The 27,500-nt window shown below is 42.1% G+C and overlaps 1 protein-coding gene across 1 annotated transcript in view; it reads left to right on the top strand.

Annotated features, from left to right (window-relative positions):
• The window catches only part of pcca (propionyl-CoA carboxylase subunit alpha), a 113,118-nt gene that overhangs the window by 22,577 nt on the left and 63,041 nt on the right, over nucleotides 1-27,500 (top strand). The window contains exons 6-15 of the mRNA XM_023822131.2: nucleotides 25-138; nucleotides 1,565-1,618; nucleotides 11,196-11,327; nucleotides 13,800-13,836; nucleotides 14,363-14,441; nucleotides 17,140-17,242; nucleotides 19,381-19,475; nucleotides 20,673-20,823; nucleotides 26,664-26,807; nucleotides 27,337-27,411. Coding sequence (XP_023677899.1) covers nucleotides 25-138; nucleotides 1,565-1,618; nucleotides 11,196-11,327; nucleotides 13,800-13,836; nucleotides 14,363-14,441; nucleotides 17,140-17,242; nucleotides 19,381-19,475; nucleotides 20,673-20,823; nucleotides 26,664-26,807; nucleotides 27,337-27,411 — 984 coding nt within the window. The remainder of the gene's footprint in view (nucleotides 1-24; nucleotides 139-1,564; nucleotides 1,619-11,195; nucleotides 11,328-13,799; nucleotides 13,837-14,362; nucleotides 14,442-17,139; nucleotides 17,243-19,380; nucleotides 19,476-20,672; nucleotides 20,824-26,663; nucleotides 26,808-27,336; nucleotides 27,412-27,500) is intronic.

Genomic DNA, 27,500 nt, shown 5'->3' with positions numbered 1-27,500 from the left:
GCTCCTCTGCGTTCATGTTCATAGGTGCACGTGAAGATGGCAGACGAAGCCGTCTGCGTCGGCCCCGCTCCCACCAACAAAAGCTACCTCAACATGGACGCTATCATGAAAGCCATCAAGCAGACGGGAGCCCAAGCTGTGAGTCTGAAAAGGGTCCGGGTCTGGCTGCTGCAGCGGCTTAAACATACCCCAAATGCAAAACCCTGGAAAAAAAGGGAAAAAAAGAGACAAAAAACGGAGAGAAAGAGCCGGAGACCTTGTTTGATATCCCACTTTAGCAGGCGCTTTCTCGGTGCCCGGGTGCGAATGTGAGCGGGGCTGCGGGAGCGCGGATATCAAAGGGGGCTGCCGGCGTCTGGCGGCGCTGGTGGCGGCTGCTGCAGGTGGCCGCTGGATTCAGCTCTCACAACAGGGAGGATCTTTGGCCTCTGCCCAAATTTGAGCCACTGCAGGAAAACGAGACTGAGGGGAGTGGGAGGGGGGGGGGGGGGGGGAGTGAGAGAACGAGGGAGAGAGGGAGGCAGGGAGGAAGGGAGAAAGAGAAGCCAAATATGGACACAAAAAAGGAAAACAATGCCACAGAGTGTAGAAATCCGGCGCTTCGCTGAATGTCAGATCTTGTGGTGCGTTATTATATAGCTGCGTTGGGCTGGTAGCTGAGATAAATCTGCATTCTGTGTGTTTGTCGCCAAAAAAACGCAGGAACCCAGTTCATATACATGCCGCCTGCCTGTATAACAACAGTAATGTACAAATAAAAATTGCATTGTCCAGAACCCCCCATGTTAAGAGAAATATTTGTTTTAGGCATTAATGGAACAGTAAATGCGGCTACATTTGCATTATTTCCATTATAGGGTGTATCTTAAAGCTGGGCTTTCTGGAAAGCGTACATTAGAAACAAGAAACAAAAACTCCACAGGGGGCGGTTCAGTGTGTGAGAATTAGAAGAGAGAACTGAGATTATAGCGGAATATGGTTTGGAAGTTTTGCCGTCCTGAGCTTTCATGTTCCTGATGAATTTTAAATTAGTTAAGATGAGACATCCACACAGTTAATGCATCGAAAAATAAAATGCCTTTGGAATAATTAATTGCTGAGGTAATTAATTACTGTAGTAAGTTATGATTATACAGCTTTTTTTTTTTCTTGTTCTTGTTAGAGCGTCAAATGATCTGACGCAAACTCTTGACTGAGTTGAGGCTAGATGTCATGATAACCTGGTGAAATGCAACCGGCAGATCAGCATTAAAATTCATCCACCAGTTTCAGATTAGAAGCAGCAGTATACTCACCATGTAGAGACTCGAACGAAACACTAAACAATCATCCATGGCTTAGAAGTGAACACAGGCCTGTTTATTATTTGAGTTATTTACCGGAAAAAGTATTATGTTTTTCCCTTTGAATTTTTTTCATTGGCATAATGTGAAACAACTTTTGTTTGTTTGCTGCACTGTAATAACAATTCAAATTCTAGTCTCTTACTAAGATGCTGTTGCATTTGTACAAGCAGGTTAGATGTGTTACAAAGTCATGGTAAAAGAAATGTTTTGTTTTAAAGGTGCATCCGGGTTATGGATTCCTGTCAGAAAACAAAGAGTTCGCTCGTCGACTGGTAAGTGTGAATCTTCCTGATTTACCTTGCAATTGATGAGGAGTAAGGTAAGTCTTGGGCAGAGTCCTTTCATAGAAAACGTGCCTGACGTTCTCTGGGACATATTCTCAAGATTTCATGACATTTACATTTTAATGATCAGTGTAGCTGAACTCAAGTCACCTTTATGAAGAAAACGTATTTCCCAACGATTTTGTATTTCGTTATATCTAGTATTTCTTTATGCGACACTAACCTTTTCGTTAATGGTTTGAGGACATGCAAGGTGTTACCATCATGTTGGATCCAGTGAGAAACGGTGAAGGTGTGATTGTAACATGCAACAGTAAGATGGTTACACTGTTCTAAAGTGTTGGCTGACCGCATAACTAAATGAGCTGAGTGTAAAATCTTACTTTGGTATCACCCACAAGCTGGCTCTCTTTACTGACCTAAATCCAGTTTAAATCTCCCCATGTACCAACTGAGAGGGCATGAGCACAGCAAGCATAGGATAGGAGAACCTGGAACCTCATACTGGCCAATCTGGTTTTGTCACAATATCATAATGATTCTTTTGGTTATAAGAGTTTTACGTTTGCTGGCAAGTATTGAATGTTATATCCCGGGTGTGATAATTGTATTCTTCCTGTATTTGCCACAAAGACATCCACGGCATAACATTATTATTATTGCATTATATCATAAATATTAATTTAAAACCAGTACCGCCTGTTGACCTTTTGTAAACACTGGTATAATGAGGTATGCATTTCCTTGGTGATTAAAACAACTTGTTGACTGGTAGGCCCATGAATCGCGTGGGACATCATGCCGTGCAGATATTCTTTAGCTTGAATGGATTCCTGACATGGTGTTAATTTGGATTGGCAAGTTTTTATTTTATTTTTTAATCAATAAGGCAGTGCAGTGGAAGGAGAGCAGTGACTGAAGTGCAGGTCTCACTCTAACACCAATTCCTGACATGAACAGCAATTCAGAGGAACTAAAACCAAACAAAGCGATATATGAGTGAAGTATAAGTAGAACCAAATGCAATATTATGCAATATTAAACTGAAGCATATCAAGTCGACTGAAGGGGGAAAATGACCCATGGAATGTAGGTTTCTGAGTGAATATGAAGCCTTGCTTCGTTTAGACTTAGCGTCACTTTAATTAGCTATCATAAGTGGCGAGTTTATGGTCTGTAGGAGGAAAGAGCTGAATATTCACAACTTTTGTCTAATGGGAACCCAGTTCCTCTTTACACATTTATGTTCCTTAAGCTGTGTAACTTTTGGCCTTTGTTTCTGCAGTCGGTGACTTTTAGCACTCTTGTTTCGTGTCTTGTTGTTCAAATAAGAACATTTGAAACTTCAGAAAAGTGCTTTATTGCTTTGCTGCATTCAGATATGCAGAGCAGTATAAAGTGTAAGTCATGAATGGGAAAAATCGACAGGTCTAGGGTGTCAGAATATTAGCATTTAACACAGTCGTATCCATACTTGTGGTTGTGATGTGGTTTTGTATCATATTGGGCCCAGGAAATTGCCGTATGATCTTCATGGAACCAGCAGTTCTTGGTAGTAGCATTTATGGAACCCTGCTTCTGTTCTGTTTATTGAGACTTTTTGCCTTAAAATTACCATCATCACCTTTGATTTTTTGAATACCTTTCTCATTGCAGTGTGGTGTGTTATTAATCAAATTAAGTGTGTTAGACATAGATAAAAGCCATTTTTATAGATGAAAGCCATTCTGTCATTGTTTAATCCTAGTTACTGCATCCTGTTTATGTATGTTTACCATGATTAATGGAATGCTCGCCTTTTCGGGGGTGGGGGTTGATCATTATTAAAGGTTACCCAGCTACGACTTGATGTGTACATATATGAAGCTTTTACAAATCTCTGATCCCCTTAGCATCCATTAATTGTATAAAGTTCATCAGTTATTGTGAAGTGTTACATTAATGTATATTAGTGAGCTTTTTAGCAGACTGACTGTTTGGGATTTTGTCTTGGCTACAGCTGTGTGAAGGTTGTCTCTCCTGTGAAGGATGTCTGTCAGAATGGTTTATTTATCCATCTGGAGCCTACAGCCTATCCCAGACAGCAGGGGTACAAAGCCAGTCTATTGCATGGCACACACACACAAACACACGCACACACACACACACACACACACACAGACACTGACAGTCCATTAACAACCATCGTAATGTTGACGTAACGATGAATTCTGGGATTCTGTGTAACGTCACGATTGTAGCTGTGGAGTTATTGTAGCTGTGGAGTTGTTTCAGCCAGGAAGGGACACTGTTGGTTTCTATTAAAGATCGTTTATAGCATCCTAATTTTAATGCACAATGAAAGTGTATTGCTATAAAGGCCACTCCGTTACCCCATATCTCATTTTAAAAATATATCGATATACGGTAAAAATTCGATATACCGCCCAGTCCTGTTAGAGAATGGATGAATCACACTCTGTGTTTTGCACTCGTTTTTCTCCAAATTTGGAGTTTTCCACCACTGTTTCAGCAGCCAGTGACAGCACAAGTTCTCTCTGATATCCTGGACATGTTTGCTAAAGTAAGGTTAAATATACATTACAGGCAAAAGGCAAAAAATATTAAAACCCAGTGTGGGGGTGGAATTCGAACCCCCACTCCTGAGGCAGCAGTACTAGCTGTTGTACTGTCCTTTCATTTAATTTATTTTATTTTGCTAATGGAGAATGCATGGTGATGTACCGTGTACCGTCTGACTCAGCTGGAGGGATTTGATTCTAAACAAATGAGACCAGTAAATTAAGCATTGAGGATGTGTAGTTTTGCAGAATATACACTGATTTCTAAATGAATCATTTCTAAACCCTATTATTTCCCGTGTGATTTTAAGTCAGATCATCTGGTGTCGAAGCGAGGAGGTAAACGACATCAAGGATGTCAGCGGTTACATGCCTGGGTGGCTTGGCGAATATTTGTTCATGGTCTGCGGTAAAATAGCACAATTTAGAAGACGAAAGTCACAACACTGGCTTTTTGTTAGATCACTGACTCGATCTTTTATGCATAAGTAATGGTCTTTCAGCAGTGCATCACACATCCTGTCCTCTGTGCAGCCTCTCTAATCTGTTAGGCAGACATTTTTTTTCACCTTTTATGTTAAATTAGGTTTATCTAACCATTAATACTGTGGAAAGCACTCGCAAATGGAAAATCGCTGGGTCACTGGTTTAAAGAATTATTGAATTAATGAAGGAGAAAAGTGCTTTTCCACCAAGTTTGATGAATGCAGTGTATGACAGGGTTTGTAGTCTAAAGAAATTGCGCTATAGCACGTTAAAACAGTACATATGCATATACCTGTGGGGGATGGAATAAAACTTGTACAAAATGCTCAGTTGCAAGACTCACTTAGTCTTAAATGAATTTTAATGGAACTAATTTTAGTTGAAACCCTTAGAAGGTGCCATTTGAATTGGGCAGACCTGCAGCTAGTGTTTACAGGGCTGGTCAGTCCTGCGAGCAAGGAGTTCCCAAACTGCTGTACTGAGCTCTTAGTTTGAACTTGTGGTCTTTCTGTGAGCTTTCACGAGTCTGGTCGTCCATGTCTTAGCTCTTTCATTAACACGGTATTTTCACACGGACACGTCGAGTTTACGTCCTCCACAAACTGCGTGAAGATCGCAGGAGCGCGGCTGTTTTTGCGCCGGCCGGAACCAGCGCGTCTGGCACCGCCGCCGCTTCCGAAATCGCTTAGGTCGGGCGTCTTGGCCGTCCTGATGCTTAGCCAAACAGTCGCTGAACCTCCCAGCTCAGTCTGTGTGCTGTATGTGCTCCACCGCAGTTACACGATCCGCCATTTGGAGGAGGCTCTCCGTTAACAAGCCAGCAAGAGTAATGAACTGTCCACTGAGTGTAGGCTTGCTGGTGGTCTGAAGGAGCTGTGGTTTTAGCTGGGTGGTTTACATTGCAATACCGCATTCCCAACCCTGCCTCTGTGTATTGAGTTTGCATGTTCTCCCAGTCTGTGTGGGTCTCCTGTAGCGTTTCCTGTTTCCCACTGAGCCTGTGTGGATGCGCTGGTGCTCTATGATGGAGTGGCATTGGAAATACGGTGTGCTCCCCTGCATCTTGCCCTCTGCTTCCTGGGACAGGCTTACCCTGGGTAATTGCTTATGGAAGATGGATGCATGGTCATCCAACAATCTCCCAGTGCCCATAATAAACCGCGTCCACATGTCTGTTTGTGGGCGAGCGGTTTTATAAAAGCCCTTTGTGATCAGTGCTATTTTAATGGTCTGTGCCTGAGCCTAGTTTCAGATCAGGGGCGGAAATCTTATCCATAAAAGGCCGTTGGGTATCTGGGTTTTCACTGCACCTCCCTCATTAGATTACTAATTAGAGGACTGATTGTTTGAAGAGTCCTCACACCTGGGTTCGAACGGCTGACCTAAAGGTTACCCCGAAAACCTGCGTACAAACCGACCCTTTGTGGATAAGACTGGCCACCCCTGGTCTACATTCATTGTTATAGCTGATTATTGTGTCTCATGTACTATGTCTGTGGGTTGTTTTTCTAGATAAACATACTACTTCCTAATCGAGGTTTTATTGTAACTCTCTTTCCTGGGTATTTAATCTGTGGTCCCCAGTTCTAACATTCTGTGGTGCTTCATAGAGCACAGAGCAAATGGACGAAAAAAAATGGAAGTTTCTGCATACAGTTTTCCTGACAGTCCAAAACTGGTCCCAGAGTTCCCAGCAGACAGGGCTGTTGTTGCCTTTAAGGTTCATAAATATGGTGGATTCATTTGAAGTCCCCCTCCCTACCCCAATCATTTATTATAATATATATTTTTTACACATCCGTTGAGCGGAGTCCTTTTATAGTTTTAATTCGACTTTAAGAATGGCCTGTTGTCTCTGGCACCCTGTGCCCTCCCGCATTATGGAAGCGTGGCACCTTGAGTCCTGCCAGGGAAACGATGCCCCTGCCCCGGATTGCTCTGCCCCGTCGATGGGTCGCCTGTCTCTCATTTTGATGTAATGACTCCATGGAAGCCGAGGCTCTGACGCTGCTCTCCAGGATCAGATGACTGGGATCCTGGTGAATATTTGCTTCTGGGCTTGTATTTATTTTCTGGGATCCCTAGAGAGTGGCGATAGCAGTTTGCAGGCATGTGATGTGCTTTTTTAGTTTTTTTTTGTTTTTCTCCGAGAAAATGGTGGGTGCATTTGTCATGTACCAACTACTAGATCACATGGCTGTTTCACTGGAGGTTTTTTTTTTTTGTGTGTCCGTGCGCTTGCATGTCAGAAAAGCAGTGGCCCAGCGTCATTGTTGGTCCCCTGTGATGGATGGCTGCAGTCACAGCTTATCCCAACTCCTGCTGTAAGGGGCACATCACTGCTCCGAATGTCACTACTTCGTATTGTCCTTGTCCTGTGGAACAATCAGCTGCCGGTGGGCGTGACACTCATTCTCACAGCCACGTTACTCAGTGCGGTGCTTATTAAAATGTCAATGTCATCCCATTGGTACTAAAAGATGGTTTGCCCCAATGATGAGGGTACAGTCAAAATGAGGACTCATTTTTAGTGTATGGTATTAAACTGAACACGTTTCCTCTTTATACCACGTGCAAAAATTGGAGACAGTCTTAAAATCAATACATTCATATATCCATCCATGCAGCCATCGAACCAGTCATTTTAATCTTTTTTTTTTTTTTTGGGGGGGGGGGGGGGCGGGGGGCTGGGGGTTCTGGGTCTGGAGCCTGTCACAGGCTGCATAAGGCGCAAAGTCGTGGAACACTCTGGGCGGGATGTCAAGCATTGCACATTTTCCAAATTAGTCTGCTTTATATGACGGGAATATCTTTAAAGTGCATTTACCCATTTGCCATATTCGCCTGAAAGGGAATGAAAACACACAAGTTAAAGCTTATAGGATGCTCAAAATATTGATTTCTTCTAACCATTCTGTATTTTTTTTATTATTATCATGGATTTCTATTATGTTTACTTATTGTAATTTTACAAAATACAAAAAATTAAAATCTTCCTCCAAATATGATGCCTCATTTCATGCTCAGTGTCTGAAGATATCAACTCTTAAAGTTCAGAAATATGACAGAACAGTTTGATGTCCTCCCCCCCACAATAATTATAAATAACAGGGTTGAATCCTGACTGATCCTTAATGCTTTTTCTGACCGACTCCCCATTTCCGACTGAACTGGACTGAACTTTGAGCTTGAAAGCTGACCCGCCGTGCATCTCGCCCTGACATAACTCTGTTTAACAGAGGCTGGTAAAAGGTGATCTGTGCTTTCTGCTGCTGGCGTGCCGCACGCTTCCCTGTGTGAGGCCCGAGGAGTGTCTGCAGAGTGACTGACTCCCCTCCAGTCCCTGTTGGCCCCAGCAGATGGAGCCGTGTCAAAATGTTGATTAATTGTTTACGGTCACCTGTCGGCCTTGTCCTCCAGCACGGAGGGGATTCACGCGGGCGACAGGAGAGCGCGGCAAAGGCACGGGGTCGGCGCTCTCTTCAGGCGCGTGTTCTACAGCGGCACCGACATGTTAAACACGTCCTGCCTCAACTGGGCCGCCACCGCCCCGCACACTGACCCTCTTGTGGGCTCTCGCGGGTGAGCCGCAGCCGCCGTGGCGGAATAGGGCCGCCGAATGGCACGTTTTTAAACATTTCTGTTGCCTGAAACGCAGAGAGAGCGCAGAAAACATACCGCTGGGAAAACATTTCAACATTCCTGCTGGGAAAATTAGCATCTTAATGAGCGACTTGTTTACTTCCGAATGGGAAGGGTGTTTTTTGCTTCAGCCATGACGTATTCTGAAATGTGTAATTACTTTTTCTTTTTAAAGAACAAAATATCCTAGTAATTTATTGAATTGAGTTACAACAGGCTGTTAACAAGTGCATTCATTTTTCCCCCCTTTATCTGATCTGCATGGTCAGTCATTACTTTTGTTAATGCTTGTTTGTCCGTTTTGTGTTTAATGCTTCTCATGGAGAACCTGACCTGAGAATGTGTTATTCCCTCGAATGCTCTATAGCCAGTGTCATATTGCAAGACAAAACAGCAGTAATCTGCTTCCACTGTAACAGTAACATGATATTCTGAATAAAGGTTTTTAAAAGATGGTATAGTAGATGCCCATCTGTGTTTCATCTCTCCACTAGATATGTGTTAAATATACCCTTTGTAACAACCCATGGAGGAGCAATCTGCATCCTGATATGCTGAAATCTCGTTGACTATGAAGGCAATATCATCAACACTGTAACCCGTTGCCATGGAGATGGAACCCTCAAAAAGTTCATTTGTAATTTCTAGCTGTAGTGGAAGTGGAGGTGTTTCCATTAGGGTTGGAAGTGAGCTCCACACGCCAATGGACTTCCTTCATTCTCATAGGTTGCAGTACAACACAGAGAGAAATGAAGTGTGTAAACTTTTGAGAGATTATTGCTGGAAACATGGAATAGAAGAGTTAAATACTGACAAATGGAATATGATAATTTAAGGCCATGCTTGTGCTTTTACTTGTAGTCTATTACAACTTCATGCATGTGATATTTTCTTCCCAAACAAAATGACAGCACCATGACTGTAGGCTGCAGTAGCCTGATCTTAACATTTTTTTTTTTGGGGATACTCATTTCCTATTGATTCTGTGACTTCTGTGAAGTGATGAGCTGTTGTATTGGTCTGAAATGTGTCATGAATCATCGTTGCCACTTTCAAGTAATTGTGTTAATTCACGGGAACACTGAGCGAAAATGGTGAATGGCAGATACACAGAATACACAGAAAGACAGCAGATAAGGTCATTTGTTTCTTATTGTTTCTTTATATTCCGTGGCTCGTTACATAATACGTTTTTGAGGGCAAAATTAACCAGATGTATATTGACCTCTATTACACAGCTTCCGTAATGTAATTTGACTAAGATGAAAAGGGGAAAGCTAGTGAACATGTACTGGGAAAAGGCTAATTATAACTCAAAGTCGTCTAATTTGAATGTTGTTTGATTCAAACTAAGGCTCCATATAATAGCTTTACTGCCTTTATTACAGGGCAGTCTAGGTTCAGTCTCAGTGTCACTTTTACCTCAAGAAGATCCCTACTGCCTTGATTCAGTCATTCTTGTGACCCCTACCCCCACTGGGGGCAGGGAGGATTTGTCAGGGTGAAGTAAGTGTAGTTGTTTGTGTTAGTGGCCCTTAATCAGTGCATAATCAACAGCTACATCCATTTCCACTGCCGAATCCAACTACCCCGAAGCGGTAAGGTTGGCTGCCTGGCCATTCGCATTCCTTGCCCATTGTGCAAGCGAAGGTGCAGGAATAGAGATGAGTTACTATGAATCTGAGTGGGCTATTTAACCTTCTGTTCTCCTCTGGAAATGGAGATGTAATTACATTTGCAGCTAAAAGGGCTTTTTCACAGTTTGTACAGTTTAAAGATGCAAATGAAGCATTTTGTGTCCTGCGTTGCCTGAAGGTATGTGGAAAGAAAAAAAAAAAGCAGAAAAGATTTGTGAGGATTAGTTCCACAGGTTTTCTTTTATTATGCAAAGGATCAGGCCTGAATGAGGCAATAGGTGAGGTCTTGGGGGTGGGGGGGGGGAGGTTATTCCTTGACATCTGAATTATTTGCTTGATACAAGCACACAAACTTGGAGCCACCGTTTTGTCAAACTTAAACGTTACTATTGATGAACATTGCGCAACTATCTCCTGATCACTATGTACTTTTTTTGTTTGTCGTAAACAACTTGTAGGTGAAAGTGAGTCCACGTCAGTAATCGCGGATTCTTTGTCTTTAAGGGGTTGTTCCTGATTATCTTCCCATCAGTTGAGCTTTTAGAAATATTTGTACTTTTACGTAGTCTTAATGTAGCCCGAGTACTGTTGCCAGTGTTGTATGGGCTTGTCCTATTATTTATAATGAACTATTCTGTGGAATTCTATAGTTAACAGAGGGTCTTTTGAAGTGTCGTTCTCTTTGTCATATAAATATATGGGATAGTTTACATCTCCAACATATATAGAGGTTTTTGCCCGAGGCATCACTGCAACAAACAGGAAGTGGTATCACCGCATCCTGCGGATAACAGAGAACTCTGTGTATTTTCACAGTTTATGTGCCTTCATAGAGGGTTATCTTATAATATTACCTCTTTGCATACTTCATCTCTAAGCCACCAAGAATTGCTGCAAATGACTGTGCAAGTAATGAGCAGAACCTTAGAAATGTTTCTTAAATGATTTGCCCATTAGTCCCTTTCACTTTACAGCTAAGATGCTAAGGTGTGTAGTGGTGATGAACTAGTGTCATAACCAACCACTTAATTTCTAAGTTAAGTATAAAATACAATGCAAGACTCAACCACACAGAAAATGAAATTAAGAAGTCAGAGTTGTTTAACTGTGATTTTTTTTTTTTCTCAACAAAAATATGGTAACTATGACTATCAAAAGTATAATTGTGTGTCTTCGTGTCAATGCTCAATGGCGATTGATTCAAGAGCTGTAAAGTTAAGGCCTTTATTATCTCCACAGGCAGCAGAAGGTGTCACCTTCATTGGACCAGACACACACGCTATTCAAGCCATGGGAGACAAGATTGAGAGCAAATTAATTGCCAAGAAAGCCAAGGTCAACACTATTCCCGGCTTTGATGGGGTGGTGAAGGTGAGGCGACTCTGTTAGCTGTTGCGGAGCACACGTATGTACATTGCTGATTGTAAGTCACCTGCATCCATCATTGGTGAAAAGAGCAGGCACTGTCAGTGTGATGACAAGACACTAAGTCAGTCAAGTGAGAGTGTGATTTTTTTTTTAATTCACATCTACAGTTTAGCAGTTTAAAATGGCTTAAGATTAGATCATGCATTATTAGCTTATGCAATAACTATGACATTTTCATCCTAGTTTTTCTTTGACTGTTTTGAATGAATACTTATTTCTTTGCATCTATACAATAGATGCCCATAAATGTTTTGATGTATAAAGAAAACCAAAGTTATGTATTTCACAATCATTACCATCTCTCAATTTTGTCTTCATTGTTTTTTTTTTTATTCTTCTGTGGATGACAGGAAATTAATGTAAATAAACTCTTTCGTTAATTCTGTCATTCTGTTGTTAGCTAATATTATGTTAGCAGTTTAGACGTGCATTTTTCCCCAGGGAAAAAAAAAATCCTTATCACTGGAAATTAACGTAGGCAGTCTTAACGTTATCTTGTTAGCCTGAGACTATTGCAGGTGTCTTACCTCTTACAGTATAATGCTGAAATTATGATGGCCTCTAAATTTATCAATTATCATAAATGGAAATATGATATGATTCCGAGGTTAGTTGAGTACGTTTTGAATTTTTTGATTTGTTGATTGGATTTCATGGGACAAGTGGTCAGACTATAGGACTATGCTTGCTTTGGGAATTTCCTGTTTGGGAAGCTTGAGAAAAGGTGCCGTCGTCTGGGATTCAATAGGTGAGCAATCAGGGAATGAAGTGCTCTATTTATGCCTGCTCTTTGCAGGTCTGCGAATTAAGCTATGATTGGCAAGGAATAAAGAAAAACCTGTAACCATCCTTGAATAGCATGGCTCTAGTGGTCAGAACTCCTCCTTCATTCTGTGTGAGACCTGATTGTCTGCATTTGGCAGATTTAACACTTCCTGACTGAGTGGCTATTAAGGACAAGTATTCTTGCATAACCTGCACATATGGGAACAAAAGCCATGCTTGGATTGTCCACTGTGTGGAATCATGCTTATAAACCTCCGTCTGTGTGTTTATGTCTGCAAAGAGAGTCTCTGGATGTAAAAGAGCTGACCTGGCCTTCCACACAAATTTTCTATCTCGTCCATTGTCCTACATCCCTGTTAAACATTATATGTGTATACAAAATAGAATGTAACAACAACAATAGTAGTAGTAGTAATAATGGTGATAGTATTAATGACAATGATGGAATGTACGTATGTTACGGGGAATTTTTAAAAAGGTAATTACATTTCTACCAGCTAACTTGGATCATCCCTGTAAAATTTTGCTTTATTTGTGTGTTTTCTGAGTGCTGAGTGTTGCAATACCACCCCCCCCCCCACCCGCCTCCTCAGTCTTGTATTGGACAGCTACATGAAATATAGGGGGGCAGAAAGCAGGTTTTAAATGAACGAGCCAAACAGAAAATCCCTTGAGCTGTCGTAGCTTGTAGGAGGTCTTGTGCTGAATGTTTTAAAGCCTATCAAATTTCATTTTAATGTTTTGACTCCGGGATCGATTGTTTGACATACTTAAACAACTGACAGTTGCTAGGCATTAGTTTTAACAGAAGCGATTGGCTTTGTTTAGGAAAAAGGCTGTCATTTAATCACTTTGAATTGGCTTCATTGTATAAAAGCTCATGTAATTTTTTTATGACGATGGATATATTTTAGACATGTTTCTGAGCGAGAAATTACATCTTTCAAATATCTGAATTATGACATAAAACAATGTCTGTATTAATTATTTTAGTTGATAGTGTAGTGATTTTGTCTGAAGAGCAATGCTTATTTTGTGAAATATAGACAGATGGGTGGTGTGATGATCTGGAAAGGAATACATTATTAAATTACATTTAAAGTATAATAAATGCGAAGATTTATTTCTCGAGAGCCGTGTGATATGATATGTTTTCTTAGCATGGTGATTTGACCCATCCTGCTTCAGCCTACCCTGCCTGCAGTTGTTTGTTTTAGGGATTGGAATGATCTGGAGAAAACAATAGAGGAGGTGCTCCCCCTACTGCAAGTTTGTGGAAAATGCTTCAGGTTGTCTCCTGGACAAGACAGCTAATCTCTTCCACTCCCCCACATAGGAAAAGAATTCATGCATTTTTATCTGGAAATATCAACACTGAGAGGAAAAAAAAATCCCATTTAGACTCCAGAACATAGTTATTACTGGTAATTCTCAGCATTACAACCTTGTCTGATTCTTAGGTCATTACTGAGATTATAAACACTAAGAAATTCTCGTATTATGCTATTAATATTCCTTTGCTCCAGTCGAGGCTCATGGGGCTGTAAATGCAAGGGAGTTCCATGTAGGACAGTTTGGCTGCTGGTGCAGTTGGGGGGTAATGCTGTGTTCTGTTTTCTCTTTCTGCAGGATGCAGAAGAAGCGGTCAGGATTGCGGGGGAAATCGGTAAGCCTCAACTGTGTCTGCGCTGCACCCACCCGCTTTGTCAGGGAGCGTCCGTCAGACGCGTCTCCCCCCGGATCGCTTGTTTTTCCAACATTCTACTTCTTCCAGTCGTCATTCCAGTTTTAATGTCAGTAGAAGTGGTTCTATTTGTCCATTAATATAATGTGCAAAATGTCATATTTCACAATGTCAAAAGCTGTGTGCACCTTCAATTTTGTTCAGTTTTTGAAATGTATTGGCATGTTGCACGTTATTGGGTTTTTGTGTGCGACAAAAAGTGCCTCTAAATGCTAAAATATGTTTACGCAGTAATAGCAAAAGGTCTTGCTTCCAAATTAAAATGCACAATCTGCCTTTCTGCTCTTATCCTTTTCCTTTTTTTTTGCAAAAAAAAAAAAAAATGTGTATTTGGATTTTTTTTTTTGTAGTTGTCTCTGGTATTATATTGGACATATGGTTAGTTGTCATGTTCACATGACCAAATGATCAAAGCTTGAACTTGTGTCTAATTGTTCCCCACTGACAGGCTACCCCGTCATGATCAAGGCGTCAGCAGGTGGCGGGGGGAAAGGCATGAGGATCGCCTGGAATGATGAAGAAACCAGGTGAGACCCTGTCCAAAATTCAACCGTGTGCTTTTCCACCCTGCATCAAAGGTGTTGATGATTGTCAGCCCAGAGAGATTGGGTACAGGGTGCCCACTGTTTACTGGGGGGGGACTTTTTGGGTGGATTAAAGACAAATAAAGAGTTGTCCACCACACTGGCTTGTAAAGCCCATTTGATGCTGTTGCTGTTCCTGGTTTAGTTAAACTTGTTGCTTCAGGTGTTGGTAACTGCAGGCTGGAGTCGGCTTGTTTTTAATCGTATAATTTTGTGACTGAATGCACGCTCAATTCTTATATATATTCTATATTTTAATATTACATATAATGTCACTTTAAAATCTTTTAACATTTAGATGTTCAGGAATTGTATACTCATCATCACAAACATCATCTGTCATCAAAAGAATCGTACCTCTCTGGGTACAAATTGATCATCAGTTATTTGATGTTTGTTTTGGCGATGTGATATTACACAGAATGTATAATCTTTCTTATGCCACCTTTTGTTTGGCGGAGACTAAGATCTGTCTTTGTTTTGGACCTGTGTGCCTTGGATATCCCGATAGACCGGCCAGCTGAGGAGTCACCGGAGGGACACTGGTGGTCATTGATTTAAATTTCATCCTCAACCCCCCACCTTTAAAAAAGGGAAAAGTTCAAAGGAAATGTTGGGGAGAGTTGGGGTGGTCCAGAGGGCCAGATCGAGCAGATGACTGGAGTAAACGTGGCTCAGCAGGTGTGCTGTTTATGTTTACGCTGCAGGAGAGGGTGCCGTCAGACCAAACACAACGTGTTTCTTCACATGTGGCTGGAAATCACCACAATGCAATTCACCCCTGTTTGTGACTATTTAGATACAGAGGCTGCTCTTCCAGATGGTCTTGTTTCTCAACACCTTTACTATTTACTCACAACCTCTCCCCTTCTTTAAAATTTTACTTAGCCATTAGTGTTTTCACAGTAGATTGCGGGCAGAGTGACCGAGTTTATTGATATGCTGGAACAGTTGTGCATGTTTATCGGCATTTTAAAGGGGGTTGAAGTCATCCCTGTTTGCATTTGCTATCTTATCTAATCTCTGGCTGCATTTTTAATTTGCAAATTCAGCAGGGCTTAAGAGGAGAGGCCAGTCTTAATTAGGTTAGTTATCTGTAGACTGAATGGATAAAGTTCTCGGGAATTGTAGCTGTTCTAAATTAACCTAATTGGATATTTCAGCAGAACCCCTGCAAATGTAAATATGCGGGATCGATAAGAGGGGAACTGCAGGCAGGGAGACCTTGTTGACGGGAGTTTGCCTTTTGAACAGATAATGACCTGCAGTCATGGTTAAGTTCCCCCCTCACTTTCCGCCATGCTAATGCTAACAGAGGACCCAGCTGATTCATTACAGGGGGCGGGGGGGGGGGGGGGTGCCACCGTCGCTGCTCGACAGGGCTGCCGGTGCCAGACGGCCAGCCTGCCTTTGTCAAGTCGCTGAGAGCCGAGCAGAGGTCTTCAAAACCAAGCAGGCCCCCGTTCACTCACAAGTATCCCTTAGCCACGCGACTTTTCAATTTGTATCTTGATGTTTATCTGTCCCATATGCATTCGGTATTTAGCGGTGAGCACATTAGATTTGTTACGAGACTCCTTCACCTAAAATCGAGCTGTATAGTAGGGACATAAAAAGAATTATAGTTGTGGAGGGAGAAGTGCATTAACAGGTGCTGCTGTTTCGTTATTAATAAAGGAGTTTGAGATCTTTTATCAGCTTCCATTAAGCTACAGAAATAATGTCATGTGTATTATAATATATTGTTAAATAAACATTGTGTTTCGATTTTGTGGTATCTGATGCACCTGGTAGAATGACAGTTTAATTGCAACTTTCCCCTTTTCCTCTCTCAAATATGGATGCATTTACAGATTAACATTTCTGAGAACTGTGACCTGTATTAACATTTCCTTTTTTTTCTTTAACAAATCAAAGTGTGAATTTATTCCATGGGACAGAGTAATAGAAAAAAATATATATTTCCTTGGTAAAACTTTCAAAAGTATTCAATTAGGAAAGGTCTGCCTGTTCAGAATAGGCTAATTTTACTTAGGTTTGTGGAATAAAACTGTTAGAAATATATGCTTATAGAGTAGAATTTTTTTTGTTTGTAATATATGTTTTAATGGTTTTCAGTTAATCGCACCTATTGTGGATAAAATCTGTAAAGTACTGAATTAATAAAACTTGATTTCTTTGCACAATATCCATATTTGTTGGTCTTAGACATTTTTTGTAATCGTTTTGTAGTTTTTAAAATGTTTTTCTATTGATGGTGGGAGGAGAGAGGCTATGTATTTTTTTAAGAACTTGTGTTAAAGGTCTTCAGTATAGTAAGTGTTGAAATAAGATGTGCAGGGGTCCAGTGTTATTGCAGGTTTTGCTAAACTTTGCTTAAATTCCACCTGTTTGTTTTTTCTTTCTTTCAATAAATATCAACTTTGAGGAACAATATTAATCATGTATTGCAATTCCACTTGGAGTTAATCTTGAAGTAAATCTTGGAAAATGTTTTGTCAAGGAATAACCATAACAATCAGAAAAATACTTGAGAGCTGAATTCCACAGACGTTTTGTGTAGATGGTTATAGTTATAAGCGGAAGTGCAAATACTAAATTGTTTTTTCTCCCGACAATTTCACCCCCTGTTCCTTTTCAGGGAAGGATTTCGCTTTTCATCGCAAGAAGCCGCTTCAAGTTTTGGTGATGACCGACTCCTTATTGAGAAGTTCATAGATAACCCACGGCACATAGAAATACAGGTGAGACCAGTCCTCCACCTGGAACGATGCTGCTTCATTATTGTTTATCTTTACATTTCTGCGCTAGGATTCGTCCATGCCAGCTATCCTCATGCACCAATAGCAGTATTTGTGGCCTTACGTCTTGTAAGCTCCTCTTATATGCATTGTATAATTGTGCGTCTGTTGTATGTAGATTGTAGGTGTCATGTAAACAATGGACACAATTGGTGACTGGGCCTTTGAAGGAAGTAGCTTCAGATCTCTGGTATCACTGTAGACTCCCTTGTGTAGGTGTGGTCATGCTCGTATTGATTGCCACATCATTGGAGCATTTTTAAACAGGCTGCTTTGGCTTTGCAGACCTGTATATATTTGGACGCTTTTTGAAATCCGTAAGTTTTTCTTGGTGGACTCATATATCCTTGTTTACTTCCAGCTCTTGTCAATCAGCCGAGCTTTTGTGAGTCACCGAGGCACCTTCTCCAGCCAGCTTCTCCTCTGAAACCAGAGCATATCCTGCAGGGCGGCTGCTAGCAATACGAGCGTTGCGATGGGAATCCTTTAGCTTTGCCTTTTACGAGCCGCAATGTCTGGCTTAGCCAACCTTAACCATGCATATTTTAGGGATGTAAATGAGAGGCGCACCGTCGAGGTTCATGCTCTGTGGCTAAGCGGCGGTGTCTCGCTTTGGCACTCGAGTCCTGTTGCCGCTTTCCACGCCCCCCGGAAGCCATCGTCGCATGCATCGCTGTAACAATGAGGCAGACTTTCATATTAGAATGGATGCCTGCAGTGCTGTATTTATTATTTATGAGCAAGTGGCGTCTCCACGTGAGGCAGTTGTGGGACCCAGGAGCAAAGGAGAGGCGCATTTGTTGGTGTGCCGGAGCGGCAGGCAGACCCATGACCCCGTGTGACACACAGGAGTTCTGCCCACCAGTGAGCTCCAGTCTATTCTGGTGCTGCTGGCAAGGTAGCCTGCTGGCCTGCCAAGGGTCAGTCCCCATCCTTGGACCCATCCTGTCCTCCCCCATAAATCCTGGTGATGTAATTGCCACAGCTTGTTTGCAATCAAAGTCGAAAGTTGTCCCCGCGGTCTGACAGTTTTTGCCAGTGATGAAGCATGAAATATATAACTAATTGGAAATGGCGACTTCCTCGGAATATCAGAGTCTGTACGGTATAAATTGAAATACAGGTCGTGCTAATTAACTGGCATTGTTTATAGTGCATCATAGGCTTGGGTGGTACGTAATTTTTCGTCCCATCACACTGTCCAGACTATGGATTAAACGGTAAACGGTTTCACGGTAAACCATGGTAAAATTCCTGACTGTTAATAGTACTGTTTCAAATTTCAATCATCATATGGATTGTGGTTGATTACCGCATGTTGAAAAACCCGTGTTAAATGCCATCTAGCATCAACCAAAGTTAGCTACTGTCTCCCAGACGCAGGTGTGCAGGCGTGGCGTGCAGCCAGTAACAACACTCTGGAGATTTTTAATCTTAATGCACATTTCATATGGTTTTTATATGTTTACATAAGGAATTGGCTATGTCATTTTTTTATTGTTCATGCAAACAAAGTGCACAGTGCTGCTAATTTTATGTGTGGTTTTTCGATGTAAAACATGATGAAATGATTTCAGTTTGTATATCAGTACTTTCTGAACACTTTCAGCACTTTGTAAACGAACAGCAATAATATTGATGACCGTGATAATGTTGGTCACTATAACTGTGATGTTTTCGTACCTTTCCATCACTACTGAAGACATACCTCGGTATATGAGATTTTGACGGTATTTTTAAAATCTTGGCCCAAAATACTGTGGTATACCGTCCAAGCCTTGTGCATTGTACCTGGATCAATGTCAGTCTTCAAAATATCGCACTCTAATTAGTCTCAGGTATTAGCATATGGATCTGTAAGTCTTACAGGAGCAGCATATATCATGAGCCACATCTTATTTCCGTGGTCATTTTTTTCTCTCTCTATAAACAAGACTCAAAATTATACTGACCCATAAATATGCTTATGAAGCAGCATTGCTTGCTGATGCATCTATCTCTGTCCACATCCTCTGCTGGATGTCAGAGGATTTGGTTGCACGTACAGTTGAAAAATAAGAACTTCTGTGTTGTCACTCAAGGTTCTAGCTGACAAGCACGGCAATGCCCTGTGGCTAAATGAGAGGGAATGCTCCATTCAGAGGCGCAATCAGAAGGTGGTGGAAGAGGCTCCAAGGTAAATTCACATGTCCTTCACCCTTGTAGTTAATAATAATAATAACAATAATAATAATAATAAAACCTAAGCTTGCCATATTTAAATCACTGCTTACAGACCAGCTTCCATCTCTCGAATGACCATCTCTCTGCATATGAAAGAGGCTGTTGGGGTATCTCCAGTATAACCAGCCCGTTCCTGCTCTCCTGCTCTCCTGCTGCTGTGTGGTTCACCTCTTCTTCTGAGAGCGGAGTGGGTGGGTGTGTTCTGGGGCAGTGGGGGCCAGGGTGCCCCTCGGTGGCGAGAACCAGAGAAACGCGGCCTGCTGATACGCCGCTGGCGTGTGCTGCTCCTGCCACGCTGGGGGGGGGGCTGCTGGCCCTCCACTTCACCTCCTCCAACTGGCCATTGTTCCCCTCCCAGCCAGAGGAGTCAGATCGGGAAGTCCTGCCAGCGCCCAACACTACTGCTCTCTCTCTCCAAAGCAAAAATTGGCTTTTGGGTTGCTGCTGTGTGTGTGTGTGTGTGTGTATGTGTGTGTGTTTCTTTTTTTTCACATCTGAACAATAGTCTTGAACTGAACTCGCTTAGTGTCCAGAGACACCCTACTTCTGCCTTGACCATACAGTTTTAAGCTGTTAAATTGACTCTGGATTGTTCTGCATCTGTGTTGGAAACCATGGAGCCTCGTTGTGCTAGATGAGCGTTCCTGCGTCTTGTCCAGGTTGGCTTGGCAGTCGGCTCCAGTTCATCCTTGACCTTCTCCAGAACCGATGTGCAGTGCACCCCCCATCCCCCCCCCCCCCATAGCCTGATAACCGCTCTGGTCTCCTGATTGTCTAAGAACCACCAGGGACATAATGTCAGAACATTATTCTCTAGTAGCACGTTAAATATTTGGAATTCCTATCCACTGCAGGTGCTTGTGTTGTTCACTCTCTACATCACCTTCTAAAAACCAAAATTTCACTCACACATACAGATTTGAAGGTACTGATAAAACATATTTATTAAAGGTTGAGGTAATTGTGGTTTTCAGACAAGGCCACCCAGTCGTTTACCCTTTTATGTGAACTACACTCTGAGATGGTTATGAAAATACTGTTTGTGGAAAAGCCCCATTTAGCAAGCTGTGATATTAATGAATGCTCAGGCCGAATGCCCGTGAGGTCCTCGTGAATATGTGGAAGTAATCAGCCTGTCCCCTTCCCGTAGCACGTTCCTGGACCCCGAGACGAGGCAAGCGATGGGTGAACAAGCCGTGTCGCTGGCCAAGGCCGTGCAGTACTCCTCCGCCGGTACCGTGGAGTTTCTGGTGGACTCAAGAAAAAACTTCTACTTCCTGGAGATGAACACTCGCCTGCAGGTACTCAGGAGTCTCCTGGCGCCAGCTGACTCTCCGCGACTGGACAGGGTGCTCCGCATTTCCTGCCCTCGTGCAGCAAAATTCCTCTGCCTTTTTTCCCCGATCGAGCACATGCTCAGTAAGGCCTGGCCGTACTCGTGAGATTTATGTCAACGTCAGCAGTAAAAACATCACCACCTCTCCAAATATTTGTCAAACAGCGGTGTCTCCTTTTTCACATTCTCTGTTTGGTGTCTATTTATTTATTTGAATAAATCTTATTTTTAAGACAAATTTGATGCCTGACATTACATGTTTTTTATTTTTTATTTTATTTCCTCCTCCTTTCTGAGACCAACTGCTTTCATTTGTGTGCCCTCTGTGCTGGTAACCAGCATGTGTAAGGTTACTCACTTGAGGCTCATCACTGTCGTTTAAAGTAATGCCCGACCACTTGGAAACTCTCCGACTTGCTTAGAACAACAACATCTACTTATTGTATCATAGGCGATGCCCTTAAGGATTAGTGACCCATTGCAAGTGTGCATGAGAGAGATTTAAGGAAGTCATGTTTGCTGTATGCAGAGCCTTGTACATCTTTTGTAGTAGTGTCTATAGTATGTTGTTGACCTCATATGGTAAGTGGGTCGCATTTGTAGTGGACTCTTTTGAGAGTTTATTTGTATGCAATTTGTTCTATTTGAGAAATGCTTTCCTTAAATTGGCCCATCTCTTCAATTGCCATAATTTAAGTATCAGTGTTTTTTTTTCCCCCTCTTTTTTTTAAATGCTATTGCAACAGATGCATGGGGCAATTCCAGTTTCAATGGCCTTAGCAATTGGTGTCTCTTGCTCAAAGTGCTTTTGCCTGAAGGTCACAGATAATACAGAACAGTCGCTCCCATTGGATGGGGGCCACAAAAGCTGGCAATTTCACAGAGGGGTCTGACACTTTACACGATAGACAGTTTAGGTAGCAATGCTAGGAGGCTGGGTTTTAAAGTATTAGGAGCCGGGCCGGTCGGGAGGCATTTATAGGCTGTTGTGCCTGACCTTTGCGAGTAGACTGTGCTTTGTGGCGGGATCAGCGTTTTTGGTTATCTGAATCCCCCTGTGGAGATTTGGGGAGCTGTAGGAGAGCAAGAAAACAGCAGAAGGTATGCGAGGGAGGGGGATGAGGGGGGGAAATATACCAACGTCTGATGTCTAAGTTACGCAGACAAAGGGAGGGAAAATATGCGTCTTGTCTCCTTTGCCCCGCCTCCCAACTCATCAAGTGATCCTATTGGAGGAGAATTGTGGAATTTCATGGCCTCTATCTGCTTGCTTCCCGTGCCCTCATAGCGCTGGCTTCTGAATCCTGGATGAGGGCCATGCCTCTGAGCTCATCCGACGTCCGACCGCAGCCCTCTCAGCCCCATCCAAAGCTCACGATCTTCCTGTACAGATGATTCATAAGGCGGCTAATTCCTGCTTGGGTGGGTGTAGCGCTCGGGAGAGGAAGGGATAGAGAGGCAGGTGCCTCGGTAAGGTTACATGACCTGGTGCATGACCTCCACCGGGCTGAAGCACGTTGGGTAAGAGGAAATGATGACAGTAGTGACAGTTTACAAATAGTCTTTGTTATAACCTCTTTGTGGGGCTAAAAATGGGCATATGCTGGTACAGAGTGTTTTTTTCTTCTTTTAAACGATTGCATTAAAAATGCCAAATTTGGTGACTTTATGATCATTCTTGGTTTTCTTGGAGTGCAACAAGAATATTTCTGTGTCATTGAAATTGATCTTGTTACTGTAGGTTTTGTGTCTCCTCCCCCTTTCTAACAGCCACATTATGTCCCTCTGAAGAGGCAGATTCCTAATTGCTTTAGTGTTAATATTGAGCAAGGGCTCTCGCATATTTATTTATTTTTTATTCCCGGATATCAGTAGTTGTGTGGGTGATGCTGAAGAGCCTGTTCTCTCAGTGGGTGTGCCTCAAGACAGGGATGTTTGCGCTAATCATATAGAATTCCCACTCATCTCCACTGTGAAGATGACAAAGTGCTACTTTGTCACATTGTTTAATTGCTGTGCTTTGAGTTGAATGCAGTGTGGTAGGGCTTTTACCAAAGCTTCCCCATTATTGAATTTTTGGTAATTTTTTTTCCCCCCTCTATAAATTTATCTCTCTGAAGCCACGTATTATGGTGAAATGCAAATGCCCTGACTGCAGTTATACTTATCATAGAGGTTTGGGTGTATATAATCAGCATGGTGGGGGGAAAAAAAATCATAAAGATTATCGTTTTTTTTTTTTTTGCAGCGAATGCAACTGGATGATTGTATTCAGCCTCTTACCTCTGGGTGTTTGCTTTCGTACTTCTGCCCCAAAACTTAATTTCAGATCACAACTAAAATCATTGTATTCCACAAAATTCAATGCATTCCCACGTGCATCTTAAACAAATACAACTGTAACCTTCCACTGAAGATCTCAGAAGTCCCAGGTTCATATCTTTCATATCTTAACTAGCAGGAAAAACAACCGTCATGTCAAAAATAGCTGGAGGCTTCTAGGAACAAAAAACAATATCAATATTTTTAAGCACTGTTTAAAGGAAAACACAGTAGAGGGCTTGACTGATCTTTGAATAAAATAAAATAATATAACGTAGTTTTCATTATTAATCATAAAAATGCCTAAAGCTAAAAATGTGCTAGATATTGAAATCCATTCTCGTATCTGAAAAAAAGGTTATGGCTGACTGTAGGGTTAACATTTATGTTTTATTTATTCATTTATCAGAAACTTTTTTATGCAAAGTGCCATGCAGTTGGGAAAGTAGGGTCTGTTAGTCCCTGGAGCAATTGGGGTTATGGGTCTTGGTGAAATCACTCTGACGAGCATGGGATTTGAACCAGCAACATTTTGATCACGGCTGAGCCACACACTGCCGCTATATAATGTTCATATTTACGAAACTGTGCGTGTGTGGTCCAGGTATACCTTAAATTGTGGGGACCAAATGTCCCCATAATGTGATGAATACCCGTTTTTTTTTCTACCTTATGGGCACCAGACCATCTTAGCAGCGTTGGCTGTTTTGGAAACAAGACCAGCAGACAATTCACTTGTGAATGGCAGTTCTAGGGATCAAAGACCTTAAATGCCTCATTATAAAGGGCTTTTGAAGGCTGAGACAGACTGGGATAGCTAGCTGTTCTTTAGAATTGTTTTTTTTAATTTGATGACAGATTTAGCAGGAAATCATTTGGTGGGAAATGTTTATCTCTGTTTACTGCCTGAAGCATTTTTTTGGGGATGAAACGGGGTTTTTGTCTCCATAAAGATAATTTCAGTATGGCAGAGAATAATCTTGGATATTTTTTTCTCTTCTGTGTTAACTGTATGCCCCTTTCCATATATTTTTTTTTGAAGTGTATGTCCCTTTAAATAAATTGCAAGATTATAAAATATATCCACAGTACTGTATGTCCACAGCTAAGTTAAAACAGTAAGACTCCAGTTTCTTTCAAAAGGCTGTATTTAATGCGTAGTTTTATTTTATAGGGAATGGTGAGTTCAAAGTCGCATGTCGGGTGCCACAAGTGGTATGTGAAGATTTTTGTCTCAGTCAGACTTCTTGCATGCTCTTTTTTAAATGTAAAACTTAAATTATAAAACCAAAACAACACGATGCTTTATTTGGGTCTCTTGAGTAGTTCTGAGTATTTGTTATGGGGCTTTATCGTTGTATACAGCAATGTACTGATCTTGCAGACGCTTTTCTGCGTAAGCCTTGGTATTCCTCAGCCCTGGGCACGTGGCCACATAGTAAAATAACAGGTTAGAACCCTCCCCCCCCCACCATAGCCAGGTATGTGTTTGAACCCCCGTCGAAAACTATCAGGAGGGTTACCAGTCACCCCCTGAAATTAATTTCTGGGTCCGGGCCTGCTCAGTGTTACACATGATTTTCATATCCATTTGAAATATGGCAGAATGACTGGCTAGAATTGATAGCCTGTATCAGGTGATGCTTCCTGAACCTTTGTAAGATGTAGTTAGCATTAATTTAAGCGTAACATTTAGCGCTCCTGTGGCTGCTTATTAGGGTTGTCGTCGCTAAGATTCGCTGTCGGTTCTCGCCCCCTTCAGGTTCCCTGCTCCTTATTTGAATTTGGCTCTAGTGACCGCTGCCGTCGGGGGAGGCGGTTCCCCCCCCCTGGCCTGTGTCTGTTTTCAGCGTGGCTCGCCAGGTGTCCTGTATGACACGGATATGACAGAGCCCTCTGCCAGCCCCCTTTCTGAAAACACCGGCGAACACCCTCGTGTCTGCTAGGAGCATCATGTTTCCCACTGTCTGTGACATCATCCTGTGACATCATCCTGTTAGCTGGTCCTTCTAGACAATAGGTAAATCTGTCAGAGTGGCAGGGGATCCATTTATTCCTGAGCTTTTAGGCCCTTCCTGCGCACGCTGCTCTGGGCTATGCTTAGGCTGTAGAAATGTAATAGAAGCGTATCAGAAAGTGGTCCCCGATAATTGTCCATAGTCATGAGCATCTTACAAGGTTTGTTTCGCATAGCATTGATGTCGACCAACCCCCCCCCCACCTCGCTAGTATGTTTAGCTGAGGCAGAAAAGCCTCACAGGTATCATCTGGTATTACTTTAAGGTATGATATGTTAATAAAATGTGTCAAGATGTCTGAAACCCCTTTCCCTCTTTATAAACAAACTTACAACGTGAACCGAGCTAATTAGCAAGCCCATCTGTTCAGTTTCACAAACTTACTGATATTTACCAGAGAAACTGTAAAAAGACAAGCCTAGTTTTTCACAGCAGATGACATGTTATAAATCTGAATTTAAATTTCCCAGTCTGCAACCCGAGATTTATTTCTTCATTTATTTCCACAGCTACCTTTTTGTATTATCGAGGTTTAACATCCATAATTAGGCTATTCGTTTTACCGAACACATTTTTAAATTGTCAGGCTTTTCTAATTAATGCCATTATGAAAGAAGGCGTGGGTAATGAATCCACGTTGGCTTTTTCTCGGCGATGATGTGCTTATTTTGTGATATGAGAGAAGCTAATGCATCGGATGTCAGGACAGAGCCGGGTATTCCCGTAACGGCATCATGCTAAGCCGCTAGCGGCATTTTGCTGTTAGCGTGTTGACCGCGTTGATCCTGCTCCCGCCGTTGTGCATGCTAAGCACTACGCAGATAAGTCTGAGGGGAGCGGAGGAGGGGAGAAAAACTGAAGCATCCATCTGCTCATTGCTGCTCCTCTGCACTGATGTGAGATTACGGTAATCTGGTTACTTGTCAGGACAGGTTAGTGAAAGCAGGCGAACGAGTGAGGTTTGGGTTAAACCAGTTGTGTGGAAATCGCATGCTTTGTCTTCATACTTTGAACTATTCCATTTCAGAGAGGTGGTGGTGGTGGGGGGGGCGGGGGTAGGCTGTGGTAAGCCGGTGGTTACTAATCAGTTCCGTGTTACATTTTAGTAGCACCTCTGAGCTAAGACATATTGTACAGTTACACCCCCCAGCCGTTATACGCCTTCAATTGTTTGTGACTCACAGTGTTTACTATTTCCTTACATTGAACGTCAAGTTAATGAGCCCTTTTGATATTTCTGCAAGCTATAAAAATATTATGGGGAAATTAAGACATGCTGACTTTGACATAACTGAAAACTTAATGGCTCCATGAATTTTAATAGGCGAGTGTGTTTGTTAACCGCCGAGTGTCCGAGAGGGTACCTGGGATGAGAACGGTGGTAAAAGTCACTGCTGAGAAACTGTGTGTGTTTTTCTGTCAAGCATCGTCACGCCAGTCTCTGCCTGTATTCTTAATTTTCTAGGTTGAACACCCCATCACCGAATGCATTACCGGCCTGGATTTAGTCCAAGAAATGATTCGCGTTGCCAGTGGTTACACACTCCGACACAAGCAAGCAGATATTCCCATCAATGGTTGGGCCATTGAGAGCAGAGTTTACGCTGAGGTAAAAACAAGCAAATAATTAAACAAAAAAAAAAAAAACAAGGAAAAACTGCCAGTACATTTTTCCTTCTTTAGCGGTTATATTTCACGCTAAAATTGGATCGACTAGACATTCGTATACATTTCAACAGTAAAAAGTCTTTTACTATGCTGCCCTCCTTGACGGCTTTGCTTATTTTTAACAGCTTTTAGTTTTTTTTATACAATTGAAAACCCCCCCCCCCCAAATTGCAGACAACATCCTGTGTGCTTCAGATGTTTTCTCACTTTAAGACTGCAATAATTTTGTGACTTGTTATGCTAATTAGAGCGACGTTCTAAACCTTTTTTAGTGTAGCTGTAGATTTATTGGTTATTTGCTTCCAAGGGAAGAAAAGAAAAGGAGTTGCAGTAATTAATCCTGTTAACCAGGGATAATTGGGCAAGAAATGGCCTTACCAATGGCTGTAACTTTGAGAAGTGGCGGTGGACCTTGTTTCCTGTGCTTTATTTAAAAGTTAACGTTTCCCCTTGTTTTAACTTCCTCTTAGGACCCTTACAAATCCTTTGGCCTGCCTTCCATTGGCCGTCTCTCCCAATACCAGGAGCCCGTCAATCTCCTCCAAGTAAGTTTCCTGTTGGTTACCTCCCCCCCCCCACCCCCCCATTCCTCATTTGTGTATCATGAGGACGACTATGCTTAAATATGCAATGG

This window comes from Paramormyrops kingsleyae, chromosome 1, assembly GCF_048594095.1.
Source record: "Paramormyrops kingsleyae isolate MSU_618 chromosome 1, PKINGS_0.4, whole genome shotgun sequence".
NCBI lineage: Eukaryota > Metazoa > Chordata > Actinopteri > Osteoglossiformes > Mormyridae > Paramormyrops > Paramormyrops kingsleyae.
The sequence above is the reverse complement of the archived record's forward strand: the minus strand, read 5'-3'. Positions and strand labels throughout refer to the sequence as shown.